At 44.0% G+C, this 15,969-nt stretch overlaps 1 protein-coding gene across 1 annotated transcript in view; it reads left to right on the top strand.

Moving 5' to 3' along the window:
• Window positions 1-15,969, top strand: part of DNAH10 (dynein axonemal heavy chain 10) — a 153,602-nt gene that overhangs the window by 51,359 nt on the left and 86,274 nt on the right. Inside the window, exons 25-33 of the mRNA XM_070475137.1 lie at window positions 1,668-1,879; window positions 3,110-3,263; window positions 4,428-4,661; window positions 5,691-5,813; window positions 7,198-7,431; window positions 10,254-10,477; window positions 12,963-13,232; window positions 13,404-13,587; window positions 15,497-15,631. Coding sequence (XP_070331238.1) covers window positions 1,668-1,879; window positions 3,110-3,263; window positions 4,428-4,661; window positions 5,691-5,813; window positions 7,198-7,431; window positions 10,254-10,477; window positions 12,963-13,232; window positions 13,404-13,587; window positions 15,497-15,631 — 1,770 coding nt within the window. The remainder of the gene's footprint in view (window positions 1-1,667; window positions 1,880-3,109; window positions 3,264-4,427; window positions 4,662-5,690; window positions 5,814-7,197; window positions 7,432-10,253; window positions 10,478-12,962; window positions 13,233-13,403; window positions 13,588-15,496; window positions 15,632-15,969) is intronic.

Here is a 15,969-nt window from a genome sequence, read left to right as displayed (position 1 = left end):
AGAAAGCAGGTCAGTGGTTACCTAGGGGTGGGGTAGAAGGAGAGGGGTGGGAGGGGGTGATTACAGAGCGGCAGGAGGAGACCACTGAGGGGGATGGTGTTGGATACGTTCATTACCCAGATGGAGCTGATGGTGTCACAGGTGTGCATGCACACATGTCAGCTGTACACTTGAAATACGTGCAGCTTTATCATACATCCGCAAAGTCTCCATAAAGCTCCAGAAAAACAGAGAGAATAGGGAGAAAGGCATTAGGAACGCCAAGTATAAACAATGTTTCTGGTGAGTCTTGTTACAAAGAGAAGCAGGATGAGGACTGGTGGGTGGAGGGGACGTGAGGTCAGAATAATGATAACACTTTTCTCCTTTATTTACTTTTTGGCTGCCCTGAGTCTTTGTTGCTGCCCACAGGCTTTCTCTAGTGTCTCTGGAGAAGGAACACATGGACTCAAGAGGGAGAGGAGGAGGGTGGGAGGAATTGGGAGACTGGGATTGACATGTATACACTGGTGATACTGTGTGTAAATCAGAAAACTAATGAGAACGTACAGTGTAGCACAGGGAACCCTGCTCAGTGCTCTGCGGTGACCTAAATGGGAAAGAAATCTGTAAAAGAGGGGACATATGTATACAGGTAGCTGATTCACTTTACTGCGCAGTGGAAACTGGTACAACTAAACAACACAGCTCACACACAAATAGAACACGACATATGCATCATAAAGTAACTATACGCCAATAAAAATTAGAAAAAGAAATCAACGTGCACGTATTACATGAATTAACATAATTCCCTGTCAAATATGTTTCATGATTCAAACAACTCTGTCAAGCCTGGATGTCACAGGTTGCAAATGCCAACTACCCAAGATGGTGAATTTTATGTAAGACAGTACTTTTTACATTCAATCTCAAGGAGCTACAACACAAAGTCTTTTCTTTATGATAGCTAAGCAGGAGTATCTAAGTTGCTGGTATTTTGTAACCTTACTTTCTTTTGTCAGAAAAGGACAGAGCTTGAATGAAGTGCATATTTTAAGACCCCCATGATTCCCTGAGTTAAAAACACTGGTTTCTCACATCCTGCTTTTCTGTTCTCCTTGAAAGAAAGAAAGGCATATTTTTGGATCCCACACATTCTCAGAAACAGCCTTATTTTTGTGTAAGCCTTTTTTAATTTTGTGTAAGCCTTTTTAAATTTTGTGTAAGCCTTATTTTTAAGACTTTTGTGAAGGATTAAAAAAGTTGGAATGCTTTTGTTTGTGTTTGAGCGCCTTAGAATTAATCTTTCCTTGGTGAATTTGAGGTTGTTGTGGGATCAGCGTTGTTTAGCTGCTCAGTCATGTCTGACTCTTTGCGACCCCGTGGACTGTAGCCCATCAGGTTCCTCTGTCCATGGGATTCTCCAGGCAAGAATACTGGAGAGGGTTGCCATTTCCTTCTCCAGGGGAGCTTCCCCACCCAGGGATCAAACCTGCGTCTCCTGCATTGCCAGGTGGATTCTTTACCACTGAGCCACCAGGCAAGCCTCCTGTTGTGGGGAAATGGATGTTAATATTTGGAGAGAAGCGAGCATGCCCAAAGGTTAAGAATGTGCTCTCCCTTCTAACCACTTTCGAATTTCCAGACCGGTCTTGTTGATGCAACTATTTCTTATTCATTTCCAGGTTGCGAAGGAAGAATGGTCTCAGACACTCTGGATCAACCTGAATGTTCAGTTTCTCCAGGAAGGAATTGAAAGTTTTCTCAGGTCCCTCAGAAAGCTGCCCCGTCAGGTCCGAAATTTATCGGTGGCCTACCACTTGGAATCGAAAATGAAGGCATTCAAAGACTCAATTCCTTTACTTCTAGACTTGAAGCACGAGGCTCTAAGAGACAGGTTGGTGGAGGAGCTTTTACTTCGAGATAGGTCTTTGCTCAGATCTGATGACAAAGAACAAGATTCCAGCAGCAACGCAGGGCTAGAAATATACAAGTAATATCTCTCTATATAATATTGCTTCCTTGTAAAGTTCCCATCAAATTATCAACCACAGGAATTCTTCTATATCAATTCCCATGCTAGACCTGGGACGAGAGACAGAAAAACTGGATTCTCCTTCCTGACCATCTCTTTGTATGACAAAACCCAGTGATTCTATGCTTACTGCTTATATGCTGGGTACCTGGCATTCTACCAGTCCAGTGCCACGTTTAACCTCCTTATTACATTCATGCCATATACACTGGACCATAAACGTGGGCAAATGTGAACCTTCAGAGGAGGCCAGATTGGGCTAAGAGCAGCACTGCTTGGTGCTGTGTCTGTCTTGCTCCTTCTGTTTGAAGTAGCCACTTGCCTTTATTGTGCTGTGTTTTTTTCATAATGCTCGAAACATTTGGCGGTTATTTAATTTGTAGATTTGTTGTATCAATCACTGCCTGTCTCCCCAAGTTGGTAGCAGTGTTCCCAAGGGCAGGGGCCTTACCTTTGAGCCACTCTGAACCCCCAGTTGCCAGCCCACTGCCTGAACAGAGTTAGTAATTGCTGAATATTTATCAAACACATGCATGCTCGTAAATTACACCAGGGTATCAAATAGGCTGAGTGATCCTCAGAGGCCGGGATCACCTGTCTAGAGACCATGCAGAAACAGTTACCAATAAATGAAAAGTGTGTTTTCATAGGTGGTAGTTAAGATGAGGCATCTAAGAAAGTATCTTCTAGATTAGGGGTCTCCCAAGCCCTGGTCCATGGACAAGTACTGGTCCCGGTCCAGATAGAAATCAGGCTGCACCGCAGTAGGTGAGCAGTGGGCGAGCGAGCAAAGCTTCATCTGTATTTACAGTCGCTCCCCATCGCTCTCATGACTGAGCGACTTTCACATGGACTGTAGTCTGCCAGGCTCCTCTGTCCATGGACTTCTCCAGGCAAGAATCCTGGAGTGGGTTTCCATGTCCTTCTCCCAGGGATCTTGCTGACCCTGGGATCAAATCCGGGACTTACTGCATTGCAGGCAGATTCTTTACTGTCTGTGCCATCTGGGAAGCCCTTGGTTGAAGGGGGAATAATTAAACCCATCACTAAACTCAGTAGACATAAAGGTTTCTGATGTGGATGCACCTTCAGGCATTGGAAAGAGCTTATGGAGAAAACAGGCGTGATTTTTGAAATGACTGAAACATTCACCTTGGAAAACATGTTTGCTATGGAACTTCACAAACACACAGATGTTCTCAATGAGATTGTGACATCGGCCATTAAAGAGATAGCCATTGAAAAGGTAGGACTATTTTTAGTTATAAAACAGCCTAGAAAAAAAAAGAATTTTTTTTTATTCAAACAGAAAACCTGTTTGTTCTGGTACCTGTTATGTTTGAATAAGAAAGTATTATTTGTTCTAGAAATAGAATTTCTGCTTCAGTTAAATGTTTTAATTGTTCTTATAGTTTCACTATCAGCTTATTTACTAAAGAAATAATGTGTTCAAGGTAGAAAACTGAGAAAATAAATAAATCACTCATAAATTCTACCACCTGAAGATAAATTATTAACATTTTAGTGTACATTCTTTAATGCTTTGAAATGCCTATGCAGGGAATTCCCTGATGGTCCAGTGGTTAGGGCTCTGAGCTTCCACTGCAGGGGGCATGTGTTTCATCCCTGGTTGGGAAACTAAGATCCCGCATGCTGCATAGCATGGCCAAAAAAATGCATATACACATATGTACACATATAAACATATATCCACACACACACACTACAGAGATGTAAAAATACACATAGACACACCCACATGTACATGAATACTATGCCCATATACATACATGCTCTCACACATGCACACATAGAGGTGTACATAAATACTAATGTATCACTCATACATGCACACACACATGCATGTACATATATGCACGCACATATCCACATAATGTACACAGATACATGCACCCACATGCACATATATACACACATCTGTGTATATATACACATACACATAATTATTGACAGGTAGTTTTTGAACATGCCATGAAAAATAGACATTTTTTGTAATTTTATCTTCTTGCTAAATGGTAAACACAGAGGCAGGATCTCATGAGCATGCAGATTGGAGGCCAGTTACAGAATTTAGACCCTGGCTCTGGCACTCAGCTGAGTGAACGTGGCAAGCCCCAGTTCCCACCTCTGCTAATGTGTGGATAATAATTATCCCACCCTTGCTGGGGTGCTTTGAGGACTAGAGGAGATGGTGTATATAGCATGTGCTTACCTGGCACAGAGCAAGTACTGGGTAACTGACAGCTAGAATTGCCAGCTTATTTGGAACACTGACCCAGAACTCTGGGTTGAGGAGCTGATCCATGGCAAACTCAGGAAGCTGCTGTTGGGTTGGGGTTGTTTTTTTCAGCCCATGTGCCTGAACCATACTTTTCATATTCCTGCCTAGGCTGTGAAGGAAATCCTGGACACATGGGAAAATATGAAATTTAATGTGGTCAAGTATTACAAAGGCACCCAGGAGCGAGGCTACGTCTTGGGGTCTGTTGACGATATCATCCAGTGCCTGGATGACAACACTTTCAACCTGCAAAGCATCTCAGGAAGCAGATTTGTGGGGCCTTTCCTGCAGACAGTTCACAAATGGGAAAAAACTCTTTCTCTCATAGGGGAAGTTATTGAGGTAAGAAAAAAGACACATAAGAGATGGAAAGGAGCTGATTCATAGAAAGAAATATGAGGCAATTTTGTGCTCAGAAACTAATGATCCTATTTGATTTATTTTGAGGGGAGGGATGCATAATTAGAGGAGTGAATCTGAGTTTTTATTTCAATGAATGCATTTTTAACCAACAGGATTCCTCACTGGTGCTTTTTCATGTGCCCTTGTTCTTGTTTAATACTGTCCTGTTCTTGTTGCAAGAATATTTCATCTCCTATATCACATTGAAGAATTTAAATATATTTAAAACCATTTTCTGATTTCCTTCTACTTTTTATTTTCTCAAACTAGAATTTCCCTCTTTTTAGGGGAGACACTCTTTCACGGGGTAGTGAGTTTTTCTCTGTGTGATTTTGATTTTTTTAAAGTCCATCTTGCATACTTTTTTTTTTTTTTGGCCTGTGCTCATTTCACGTTGATGTGTGTTTTTGCAGTTTTCCCAGCCTAGTCCATCATGTTGGGAAGCACCCAACCAAGTCTTATGTTAGTTGGTTTGGAGCTTCCCTGCTTTGTGTCCAGACCTCTGTAAGCAACCTAGGCTCATTTCACCAGTTTTGTGTGACAGCCTTGTTTTTGTCCTGAGATCACAGGCAGGCACCTTGTATTATTATGTCTTCTCTGTATCGTTCCAATTTTAGTATATGTGCTGCCGAAGTGAGCACAGCACCTTGTATTAATACAGCTACATTCTAAAGCTTGGGGTGGGATGAACCCAGGCCTGGTTCACTAGCTAAGAGTGTGGTCATGCATGGGCTTCCTTCATTTGCTTTCTTTTTTAAAAATAATTTATTTGTGGTTGTGCTGGGTCTTTTTTGCTGCACACACACAACTTGGCAACTAAACCACCATATGCACTTACTCTGCCCTCTTGCATGGAAATTCTTTTGACCTGAATTGATTTAAATCTGTCCCGTGTTAGGGTGGGATTTTGCCATTCACACCTTGAGGCACCTGGGAACCTGTGTTGATGATAATGTTGTGCATTTACAGATTTGGATGTTGGTTCAGAGAAAATGGATGTATCTGGAAAGCATCTTTATTGGTGGAGATATCAGATCACAACTTCCAGATGAAGCAAAGAAGTTTGATAACATCGACAGAGTATTTAAAAGGGCAAGTGACTGGCTTCTATTTCAGTCTTGAAAAGATGGACAGTAATCGGAGATACTTTTACTTGTGTATTTACGTGTAGTATTTGGTCTATTTGTAGCTTCTGAATTTTTTCTGTCATTGTATGTGAATTTAATGTCTTCAGTAAAAATTTCTGTTTGATCTTAAGCCACCAGCATACAGCACTACAACTTTTTTATTTTTACTTTCTATTATAAAAGTAGTAGTAATTTAAAAACCTTGGGGAAATGTAGAAGAGAAGGAAAAGATGTGTCTTCCATAGTTTCATTATCTTTAATGTGTAATATTTTTCTATGTATATGGGTTTAAGAACACAATTGTAATGATATTTTATATGTGTATGTGTGCATACTCAGTCTGTTAGTTGTGTCTGACTCTTTGTGACCCCGTGGACTGTAGCCCGCCAGGCTCCTCTGTCCATGGGATAACCCTGGCAAGAATACCTGGAATGGGTTGCCTTTTCCTCCTCTAGGGGATCTTCCTGAACCAGGGATCGAACCCATGTCTCCTCTGGCTTCTGCACTGGTAGGTGGAGTCTTTACCACTGAACCACCTCAGAAGCCCAATATTTTGTATAATTTCATCTTATAATTTTCTCTTCATATTGTGAGAAACATAGTTCATATTATGAAGTTATCTGATAAAACATTTCAATGACTTTATATAATGTCTCAGTGAGTGGACTGACATTAGTTTAGTTGATTTATTGTCTAGTAACTGGACATCTTGTTTGAAGTGAAACTCTTTGCATTCAAAAATAATTTGCCTGAAGTTTTTTTTTCCGTTTTTAGGATTAATATCTTATTATTGTTTATGAGTAAATCACCCCTGAAAGACTATGGTCATCTTAAAGTCCTTTCCAGAAAGGGTGGTACAGTGGGCACCGCTGCCAGCAGCCAGTGGGGTGAGGATTGCCACCCAGCCCAGCTGACCTCAAAGCCCAGGTGCCTTGCTGCTCAGTGATGCTGTTGTATTCTCCAGTTATGAGCAGCCAGCTCCTGTTTAAGGCTTCCCAGGTGGTAAAGAACCCACCTGTCAATGCAGGAAACATAAGAGACCCGAGTTCGATCCCTGGATCGGGAAGATTCCCCTGGAGAAGGAAATGGCAACCCACTCAGGTATTCTTGCCTGGAGAATCCCCAAGGAAAGAGGAGCCTGGTGGAGCCTACAGTCCATGGGGTCGCAGAGTTCAGACATGGCTGAGGCGACTTTGCATGCACGCATAATACATCTGTATCATTTCTGTTTAGATTCCACATATAAGGGATGTCATATGACATTTCCCCTTCTCTGTCTGACTTATTTCACTCAGTATGACACTCTCTAGATCCATCCATCTTGACAGTTGTCCTCTTGACTTTATCAGATCATGGGCGAGACTTTGAAAGACCCTGTGATCAAGAGATGCTGTGAGGCCCCCAACCGCCTCAGCGACCTGCAGAACATCAGCGAGGGCCTGGAGAAGTGCCAGAAGAGCCTGAACGACTACTTAGATTCCAAGAGGAACGCCTTCCCCAGGTTCTTCTTCATTTCCGATGATGAGCTGCTCAGTATCCTGGGCAACAGCGACCCGCTCTGTGTCCAGGAGCACATGATCAAGGTCAGCTCCGGGGGCTCCCGTGGGAGTGTCCCCATAAGCTCATAATTGCAGCTCATCGGAGTCCACCGCACAGCTGGATTCAACTCGGAACTCCAAGACTGTGGAATACTGCTGGGGTTTTTATTTGAAACATAAATCTGATGAAATCCACTGTACTCTGAAGTCACACCAGCACTGAGCTGCTATTTGTTGTTCTTTCTCCACAGTCCCCCAAGCAACATTTTTTGAGAAACTGAAACAATGCAGAAATATACAGGGATGAATATAATAACCAGAGAGACCATACAGGATAGTAGTTCAGCACATCCAGCCAGATTGTCTGGGTTCAAACCCTGGCTCTACACGGATTTGCTGTGTGGCCTTTGGCAAGTGACTTAACCTCTCTGGTCATCAGTTTTCTTACCTGTAAATTCAGATAACTCCAATTCTATACATTTATAAAGATAAAGATTAAATGAGTTAATGTGGGGCTTCCCTGGTTGTCCAGTGGTTAAGACTCCATGCTCTCAATGCAGGAGACACGGGTTCAAACCCTGGTCGGGGAACTAAGATCCCACATGCCATAGAGCATGGCCAAAACAAAATAAATGAGTTAATGTTTGTAAAGTGCTTTGAACAGTGCCTGCCTGATGATGTTGGCTAAAGAACCTTATCTACCACCCAGAATTGACACCCTTGTTACTGGTTAGTCATTTTGTTTTGTCTCTTTTTTTGGAAGATAAAATTATGGAGATAAAGTTGACATACTCTTAGTTTCATCCCCACTCACAATTCTTCTTCCACTTTCAAAAGGCAGCCATTATCCTGGCTTGGATTTAATTCTTTCCAGGATGTGTTTTCATACTTTTACATAACGTACGTGTATCCGTGAGTGATACTGAAGGGCAGGAAACACAACAGACAAAACTGTCTCTTATGAGAGAGTCAGAGCAGCGCCAGGAATAATCTTTGGTCAGCTCATCAAAGCTCTATGTTTAGTATCAGCCTAGAGGTTTCTCAGCCTTGACACTATTGGCATCGTGGTTGAGATATTTATTTTTTTACTGGGATGTAGCTAATTCACAATGTTGTGTTCATTTCAGGTGTACCACAGAGAGTCAGTTATGATATACATTTAATGACTCTTTTTAATTGATTAATTAATTTTTGGTTATGCAGGGTCTTCATTGCTGCTTGCAGGCTTTCTCTAGTTGCAGCAAGCAGGGGCTACTCTTTGTTATGGTGTGCAGGCTTCTCATTGCAGTGGCTCCTCTTGTTGTGGAGCACAGGCTCTAGGCACATGAGCTTCAGTAGTTGTGGCTCGCAGGCTCAGTAGTTGCAGCTTGGAAGTTCTAGAGTGTGGGCTCCGTAGCTGTTGCACACAGGCTTAGTTGCCCCGTGGCATGTGGAATCTTTCTGGATTCTTATCCACTGTGCCACCAGGGAAGTCCATCCATTGTTTTTTAGATTATTTTTTGGGCCAGCTTTTTCTCTCTGTGTGTGTATGTGTTTATGTCAGGGGTGGGCGCTGTCTTGTGCATTGTAGGTTGTTTAGAAGCATTTCTGGCCTCTACCCAGTAGACGCCAGAAGCATCCCTCTCCAGCTGTGAAAACTGAAAACGTCTCCCGACAGCGCTGAGTGTCCCTGGGGGCAAAATCATCCATGATGGAGAGCATTGTAGGGCAATTACTTTATTTCAAATAAAGAAAGTACTGAGGATCAATTGCTTAATACACTGCATACATGCCTGTGTGCTAAGTTGCTTCAGTCGTGTCTGACTTTGCAACCCCATGGCCTGTGGCCACCAGGCTCCTCTGTCCATGGGGATTCTCCGGGAAAGAGTACTTGAAGTAGCCCTGCTCTCCTACAGGGGATTATTCCCCACCCAGGGATCGAACCAGGGTCTCTTAATGTCTCTTGCTTTGGCAGGTGCGTTCTTTACCACTAGTGTCACCTGGGAAGCAGGATTAATAAACTGTGTTTTCTTTAATTAATGCTGATTTCCTTCTCAAAGTATGAGTTATAATTTGACTGCATGTTTTCCGTTCTCAAAGGGAGAAGGCTTATATTCTGTTTCTGCTTTCATAAACACATATTTTACTGTTGTAGAAAAATGTGTTGTTAGAAGTACTTTGGCTATTGGTAGCTCCTTTTGTAAACCTCTGGTTTTATTTTTTAAAGCTTGCTGCCTTTCTGTCCTCCTGTCTGATTTGCAGAGTGCCTTGTCTTATCTAGTGGGCCCTAAAAGGCTCATTTTCCTGAATATTACTCTGATTAGTAACAATGAGGATAGCCAGCAAATGCCAAGCATATGAGGAGCTGACATTTCATGCATGTTATTTAATTTGATCCTTTGACTTCATTTTGTAGGTGCTGTAATTATATTTATTTCAGGCTGAGAGAGGAGAAGCAACTTGGTCAAACACACCTGATTGGACAGTGGGAGTCTTCATTCCTCATTCCTGGGAGGTCTCTAATTCCTCAGCCCTAGAGTGTTTAATCACCATGCTGTTCTGCTCATCCTGTGTTCAGCTGGCCCATGTGTCCAGATACCTCTCCATCCCAATGTACACCCTAGAATCTCAAGTGTGGGGAGAGAACCTATCTTCTCTTTTTTTTTTATTTTTGTTCAACCCACCTCAGACCTTTTCACACTGCAGATAAAAGGAAGTACCCAATGAACATTTGTCACTGGGTAAAGAGATACTTATTTGGTGTGTGGTCTCTGATGCTGTTGCTGGCATCCTGGCAGCCCTGATGTGTGATGAGGCACTGCAGGCTGTTCTTTGATTCCAGAACCCTGTGAAGGTATTACAGGGTGGACTCTCCCACTGTATTGCAGATGTATGACAACATAGCACTGCTGAGATTTCATGATGGGGACAGTGGAGAAAAACTGGTATCTGCCATGATATCAGCAGAAGGAGAAGTCATGGAGTTCCGGAAGATCATCAGGGCTGAGGGGCGTGTGGAGGATTGGATGACAGCAGTTTTGAATGAAATGCGAAGAACTAACAGGCTAATTACCAAAGAGGCCATTTTTAGATACTGTGAAGACAAATCCAGGTAGGACTGTAAATGTGATTGTGTGTTACTTTTTTATATTAATAGTAATAAGGGGTCAATTTTCAGGGTGTGGAGTAGATTGACTGACATTTCAAATGGTTTTCTTTCCCTGCCATAGCTAAATTAGCTGATGTATACCTGTGTTCTTTAAGGATTACTGTGTACAGCACTTCTCAAATTGTGGCCCATGGACTGGGAGCATCAGGGCCCCTGGGAGCCTGGTCAAAATGCAATTTCCTGGTCCCCACCCCAAACCTGCTGCATCACAAACTCTCAGGGTGGGGCCCCAGGAACTGGGTTTTCACAAGATCCCAGGCGGTTCTGAGCTCAAATGTGAGAACCTAGTGCATGCATTGGAGAAGGAAATAGCAACCCACTCCAATATTCTTGCCTGGAGAATCCCAGGGACAGAGGAGCCTGGTGGGCTGCCGTCTATGGGGTCGCTCAGAGTCAGACACGACTGAAGTGACTTAGCTTCAGCAGTGACTCACCAGAAACCAGGTGTTCATTAAGATGGGCTCTATGTGTAGGTTAATGGCAAAGTTCTTTCTAGAATAGTTGATGAATTTCAATCATTCTTTGATTTTGTGGCCTCAGAGCTTCCAGGCACCGAGCTGAACCATGCCTAGCTCTAGTCACTAAGAGGGCTGGCTTTACTATGTGGCTGAACCCAAAGCACACAGAACATCTTTGGATAGCTTCCCAGGAGAGTTGTAGTACATTTGGCAGGGCCTTTATGATGGTACAAAGTCTTTATTATTATGGGAACACTGTCCTCTTGGTTTTGCATGCTGCCGTTTTGATGTTGCAAACTGAAAATGTCTATTTAAATGAATTGTTAGGACAGAGCATAGTATTTGTCTGACTAGGATCCTGCTTTTTCTTGGTTCTGTGCCATATAGAAAATGGGTTTACCTCTTTATGTAATTGGGTGCATATAGGTACATTCAGTGGTGTATTGGTAAACTAGCTCTCTGAGAAGAAAAGCTTTGATTTAGAGTATATGTCAATTCCCATGGTGTAAATGCTCTGCATGTCTAACTGAGACGCAAGCCCATTGGAACTAGTAATGAGAGAAGCAAGGTGCAGCGTAGCTTGTGTTGCCTGATGCCAGTTTTGGAGAAACAGCCCTCACACCCCCTTCTCTCCATTTATGTGTCTTTATACAGGTTTGTATGAGAATAGAAAAGAGTGCCCAGTGACACTCAGGAAATTATAGCAAGGAAGCTTGGGAGGTGTGGTCAGAGATAATCAATCTTTTTTGTTGGAATTTAAAAATTTTTTTAATTTCTTATAATATGCCTATCATACTAAATAACTTTTAAACATCTGTAAAAACACATCTTTCAAGTGATCTGAATTCTTTTACACAGCCATGCCCCTGTAACTGTTCATGTGCATGTCTCCATTGGCCTGGTGCTTTATGATCTAACCAGAAGAGGTTTATCTCCTTTCTTTATTGGCTTCTCTTACTTTGTCTTCCCTATTCCAGATCAAAGAAAGTTAAAGAAAAAATTGAAGTGTAGTTGATTTACAATATTTTATTAGTTTCAGGTGTACAACAAAGTGATTCTGTTATGTTAATATATACCTAAATATGTATATTTCTGATTATTTTTCTTTATAGGTTATTGCATGGTATTGAATATAATCCCCTGTGCTGTACAGTTAGTCTTTGTGGCTTATTTATGTGTAGTAGTTTGAATCTGTTCATCCTACGCTCCTGATTTATTCTCCCCTACCTAAGTCCCTTCCCCCTTTGGTGAGCATAAGTTTGCTTTCTGTGTCTGTGACTCTATTTCTGTCTTACTTCACTCCGTGTGATAATCTCTAGGTCTATCCATGTTGCTGCAAATAGCAATATTTCATTCTTTTTTATGGCTGAGTAATATTCCATTGCATTAGATTGTTTCCATGTCTTGGCTATTGTAAATTGTGCTGCGATGATCATTAGGGTGCATGTATCTTTTTGAATTATCGTTTTCTCTGGATATATGCCCAGGAGTGGAATTGTTGGGTCATAGGGTAATTCTATTTTTAGTTTTCTGAGGAACCGCCATACTATTCTCTATAGTGGCTGCACCTACTTACATTCCCACCAACAGTGTAGGAGCGTTCCCTTTTCTCCACATTCTTTCCAGCATTTATTATTTGTAGACTTTGTAATGCTGGCCATTCTGACTGGTGTGAGGTGATACCTCATTGTAGTTTTAATTTGCAATTCTCTAGTAATTATTGATGTTGAGCATCTTTTCATGTGCCTGTTGGCCATCTGTGTGAAACAAATATTCTTTTGTTTTGTTTTCGGCCATGCTTGTGGGATCCTAGTTCCCTGACCAGGGAATGAACCCATGCCTGCTTCCGTGGAAGTGTGGAGTCCTAACCACGGGACTGCAAGGAAAGTCCCAGAAGAAATTGATTCTTAACAAGACCATTTTTAGATCCAAGCCTGGGAAAATCTCATAAAGGCACACTTTTCCTTTAGGGTCGACTGGATGCTCATGTACCAAGGGATGGTGGTGCTGGCCGCCAGCCAGGTGTGGTGGACCTGGGAGGTGGAAGATGTCTTCCGCAAAGTGAAGCAGGGGGAGAAGCAGGCCATGAAGAACTTCGGCCAGAAGATGCACCGGCAGATCGACGAGCTGGTCACCCGGATCACCTTGAACTTAAGCAAGAACGACAGAAAGAAATACAACACTGTGCTCATCATAGACGTGCATGCTCGGGACATAGTCGACTCTTTCATCCGGGGCAGGTGGGGACCTCCCAGGGCACTGGTGTCTTGAAACCTCTCCTGTGTCATCCTCTGGCCTCTCTCAGCATCTCTCCATCCTGCCCGACCCCCCCCCCCCCCCCCCCCCCGGCCACCTTCTCTTCCATCTCAGCTCTCTCCCTCTCCACTTATCCCCCGTTGCTCACCTTCCAGCATTCTCGAGGCCCGGGAGTTTGAATGGGAAAGTCAGCTGCGTTTTTACTGGGACCGGGAACCAGACGAGCTGAACATCCGCCAGTGCACGGGGACCTTCGGCTACGGCTACGAGTACATGGGTTTGAACGGGCGGCTGGTTATCACGCCCCTGACGGACCGGATCTACCTGACGCTCACTCAGGTGACTGGCGGCCTGGCTCTTGTGTGGATCATTCACCTGGAGTCATGTGTTTTTTCTCTGGGTGTGACGATAGTAATTGTGATGGTGTACTGTGTTGAATGGACTTCCCAAGTGGCTCAGTGGTAAAGAACCTGCTTGCCAGGATAGGAGATGTGGGCTCGATCTCTTGGTTAGGAAGATCCTCTGGAGGGGGAAATGGCACCTGCTCTAGTGTTCTTGCCTGGGAAATCCCGTGGACAGAGGAGCCTGGTGGGCTACAGCCCAGGAGTCGCAAAGCATCAGTCAGGATTGAGCATGCAGGCACTGGTTTGAACAGTATCCTCCCCACCCCAAGTTCATGTCCGCTCAGAACCTCGGATGTGACCCTATTTAGAAATAGGGTCTTGGCAGATTGAATTAGTTAAGGGTTGGGATTAGAGCCCTAGTACCAATGCCTGGTGTCCGTGTGAGAAGAGGAGAGGACGCAGAGACACAGGGAAGAGATGTGAAGACGGAGGCAGAGACTGGAGAGATGCAGCCACACGCCAGGGAATGGCTGGGGCCACCAGGAGCTGGGAGAAGCCAGGAAGGAGCCTCCCTTAAGGTCTTTGGAGGCAGCGTGGCCCCGCTCACACCTTAATTTCAGACTTTCAGCCTCCAGAACTGTAAGAGAACACATTTATGTTGTTGTAAGCCAGACAATTTGGGGTACTTTGTTATGGCAGCCCCGGGAAACTAACGCTGATAGTAAAGGATGTCATTCTTTAAAAATCTGTAAAGGAGGTTCCATTTGGAATATGACATACTTGCTACCTTTTGTGATTGGGTTGTTTCAAGTTCTGGTGGCCCCTGAAACCACCCTCAGTTTCAATAGTTTGCTAAGAGGAATTACCGAGTTCAGTAAAGCCATTGTGGTCATGGTTATGGTTTTTATAGGGCTCCCCAGGTGGCTCAGTGGTTAAAAAAAACACAAACAATCTGCCTGCAATGTGGGAGACGTGGGTTCAATCCCTGGGTCAAGAAGATCTCCTGGAGAAGGAGATGGCAACCCACTCCAGTATTCTTGCCTGGAAAATCTCATGGATAGAGGAGCCTGGTGGGCTATGGGGGTGGCAAATAGTTGGACATGACTTGGCTTAACAGCAGCAGCAACAACAGCAACATGGTTTTTATAGCAAATGGATACAGATAAAAATCAGTGATGGGAGAAGGGAGACCTAGGTCTAGCAATGGGACAGGGTCTAGGAGAGACCAGATCTAAGCTTCAGTTTCCTGTTCAATTCAGTGGTCCAGAGAGCATCATTTCCTCCAGCAAGTATGTGTGAAGTTCTGCTGCCCAGGGAAGCCCACCGAGCCTTGGGTTTTAACTAGGGGCTTGTCATGCATACAGGACTGACCCCTCTAAATGACTGACCTTAGTCTCCAGACCCTCTCGAAGTTGACCTGCTGATGCCATGTGATCCAGGGCTTTCACCATAAATCACATTGTTAGACTGTCTGGCATGGCCGGAGGTCCCCAGATAAACAAGGACTCTCTTCTGAGGCAGAACATTCCAGGGCCTTAGAGGTCAGCTCCTAGGACCTAAAGACGAAGGGTCAAACCTTTCTTTGGGCAAAATGAATCCTTCCCTGCACATATGTCCATGTTCCTATGAGCCTCAGCTCTGGGAACTGCTAGGCATTGTCCTCAGGGTGGGTACAGTGTCCAGCATGTCCTGGAGTCATTGGTTTACTGGTCCCTGTATAACAGGGGGTGGGGATGGAGTGGTCGCTGGGGGTCAGTGGACGTCAGTGGTCACTGTCAGAAAAGGTGAGTGTGAGCTGGTCCATTACCACTTATATATTGCACATAGATTGTCACAGACTGGTCACTGACAGCCTCTTTCCTTCCGTGGCAGACAGCACATGTTTTGCATTTGACCTCTGACAGGCACTGTCCATGTATCTGGGTGGGGCTCCTGCTGGCCCAGCGGGCACGGGGAAGACCGAGACCACCAAGGACCTGGCCAAAGCCCTGGGCTTGCTCTGTGTGGTGACCAACTGCGGCGAAGGCATGGATTACAAAGTAAGGGCCTGGTGTCGCTTCTTCCACCCAAGTACTAACCGAGCCCAACCCTGCTTAACCTCCGAGGTCAGGTGAGATGCGATGCTTTCAGGATGGTACAGCCGTCGATACCCTGGCATCACTTCTGGTGCCATCTTCCTAGGCCAAGAGCTCAAAGGAGGACGTGGGGGAAGGCATTTTATCTCGTATGCTTCCAAGAGATGACATAGCGACAGCTGGAGGAATATAGTGGGGAACCTCTCACCATCACAGTCTGGGGACTTGGATGTATTTCTCTGTTAGCAGCATGTAGAGCAAGCGTCTCAGACTAAATGCCCGCTGGAGTCAGGTGGATAATG

This window comes from Odocoileus virginianus, chromosome 12 (assembly GCF_023699985.2).
Source record: "Odocoileus virginianus isolate 20LAN1187 ecotype Illinois chromosome 12, Ovbor_1.2, whole genome shotgun sequence".
Taxonomy (NCBI): domain Eukaryota; kingdom Metazoa; phylum Chordata; class Mammalia; order Artiodactyla; family Cervidae; genus Odocoileus; species Odocoileus virginianus.
The sequence above is the reverse complement of the archived record's forward strand: the minus strand, read 5'-3'. Positions and strand labels throughout refer to the sequence as shown.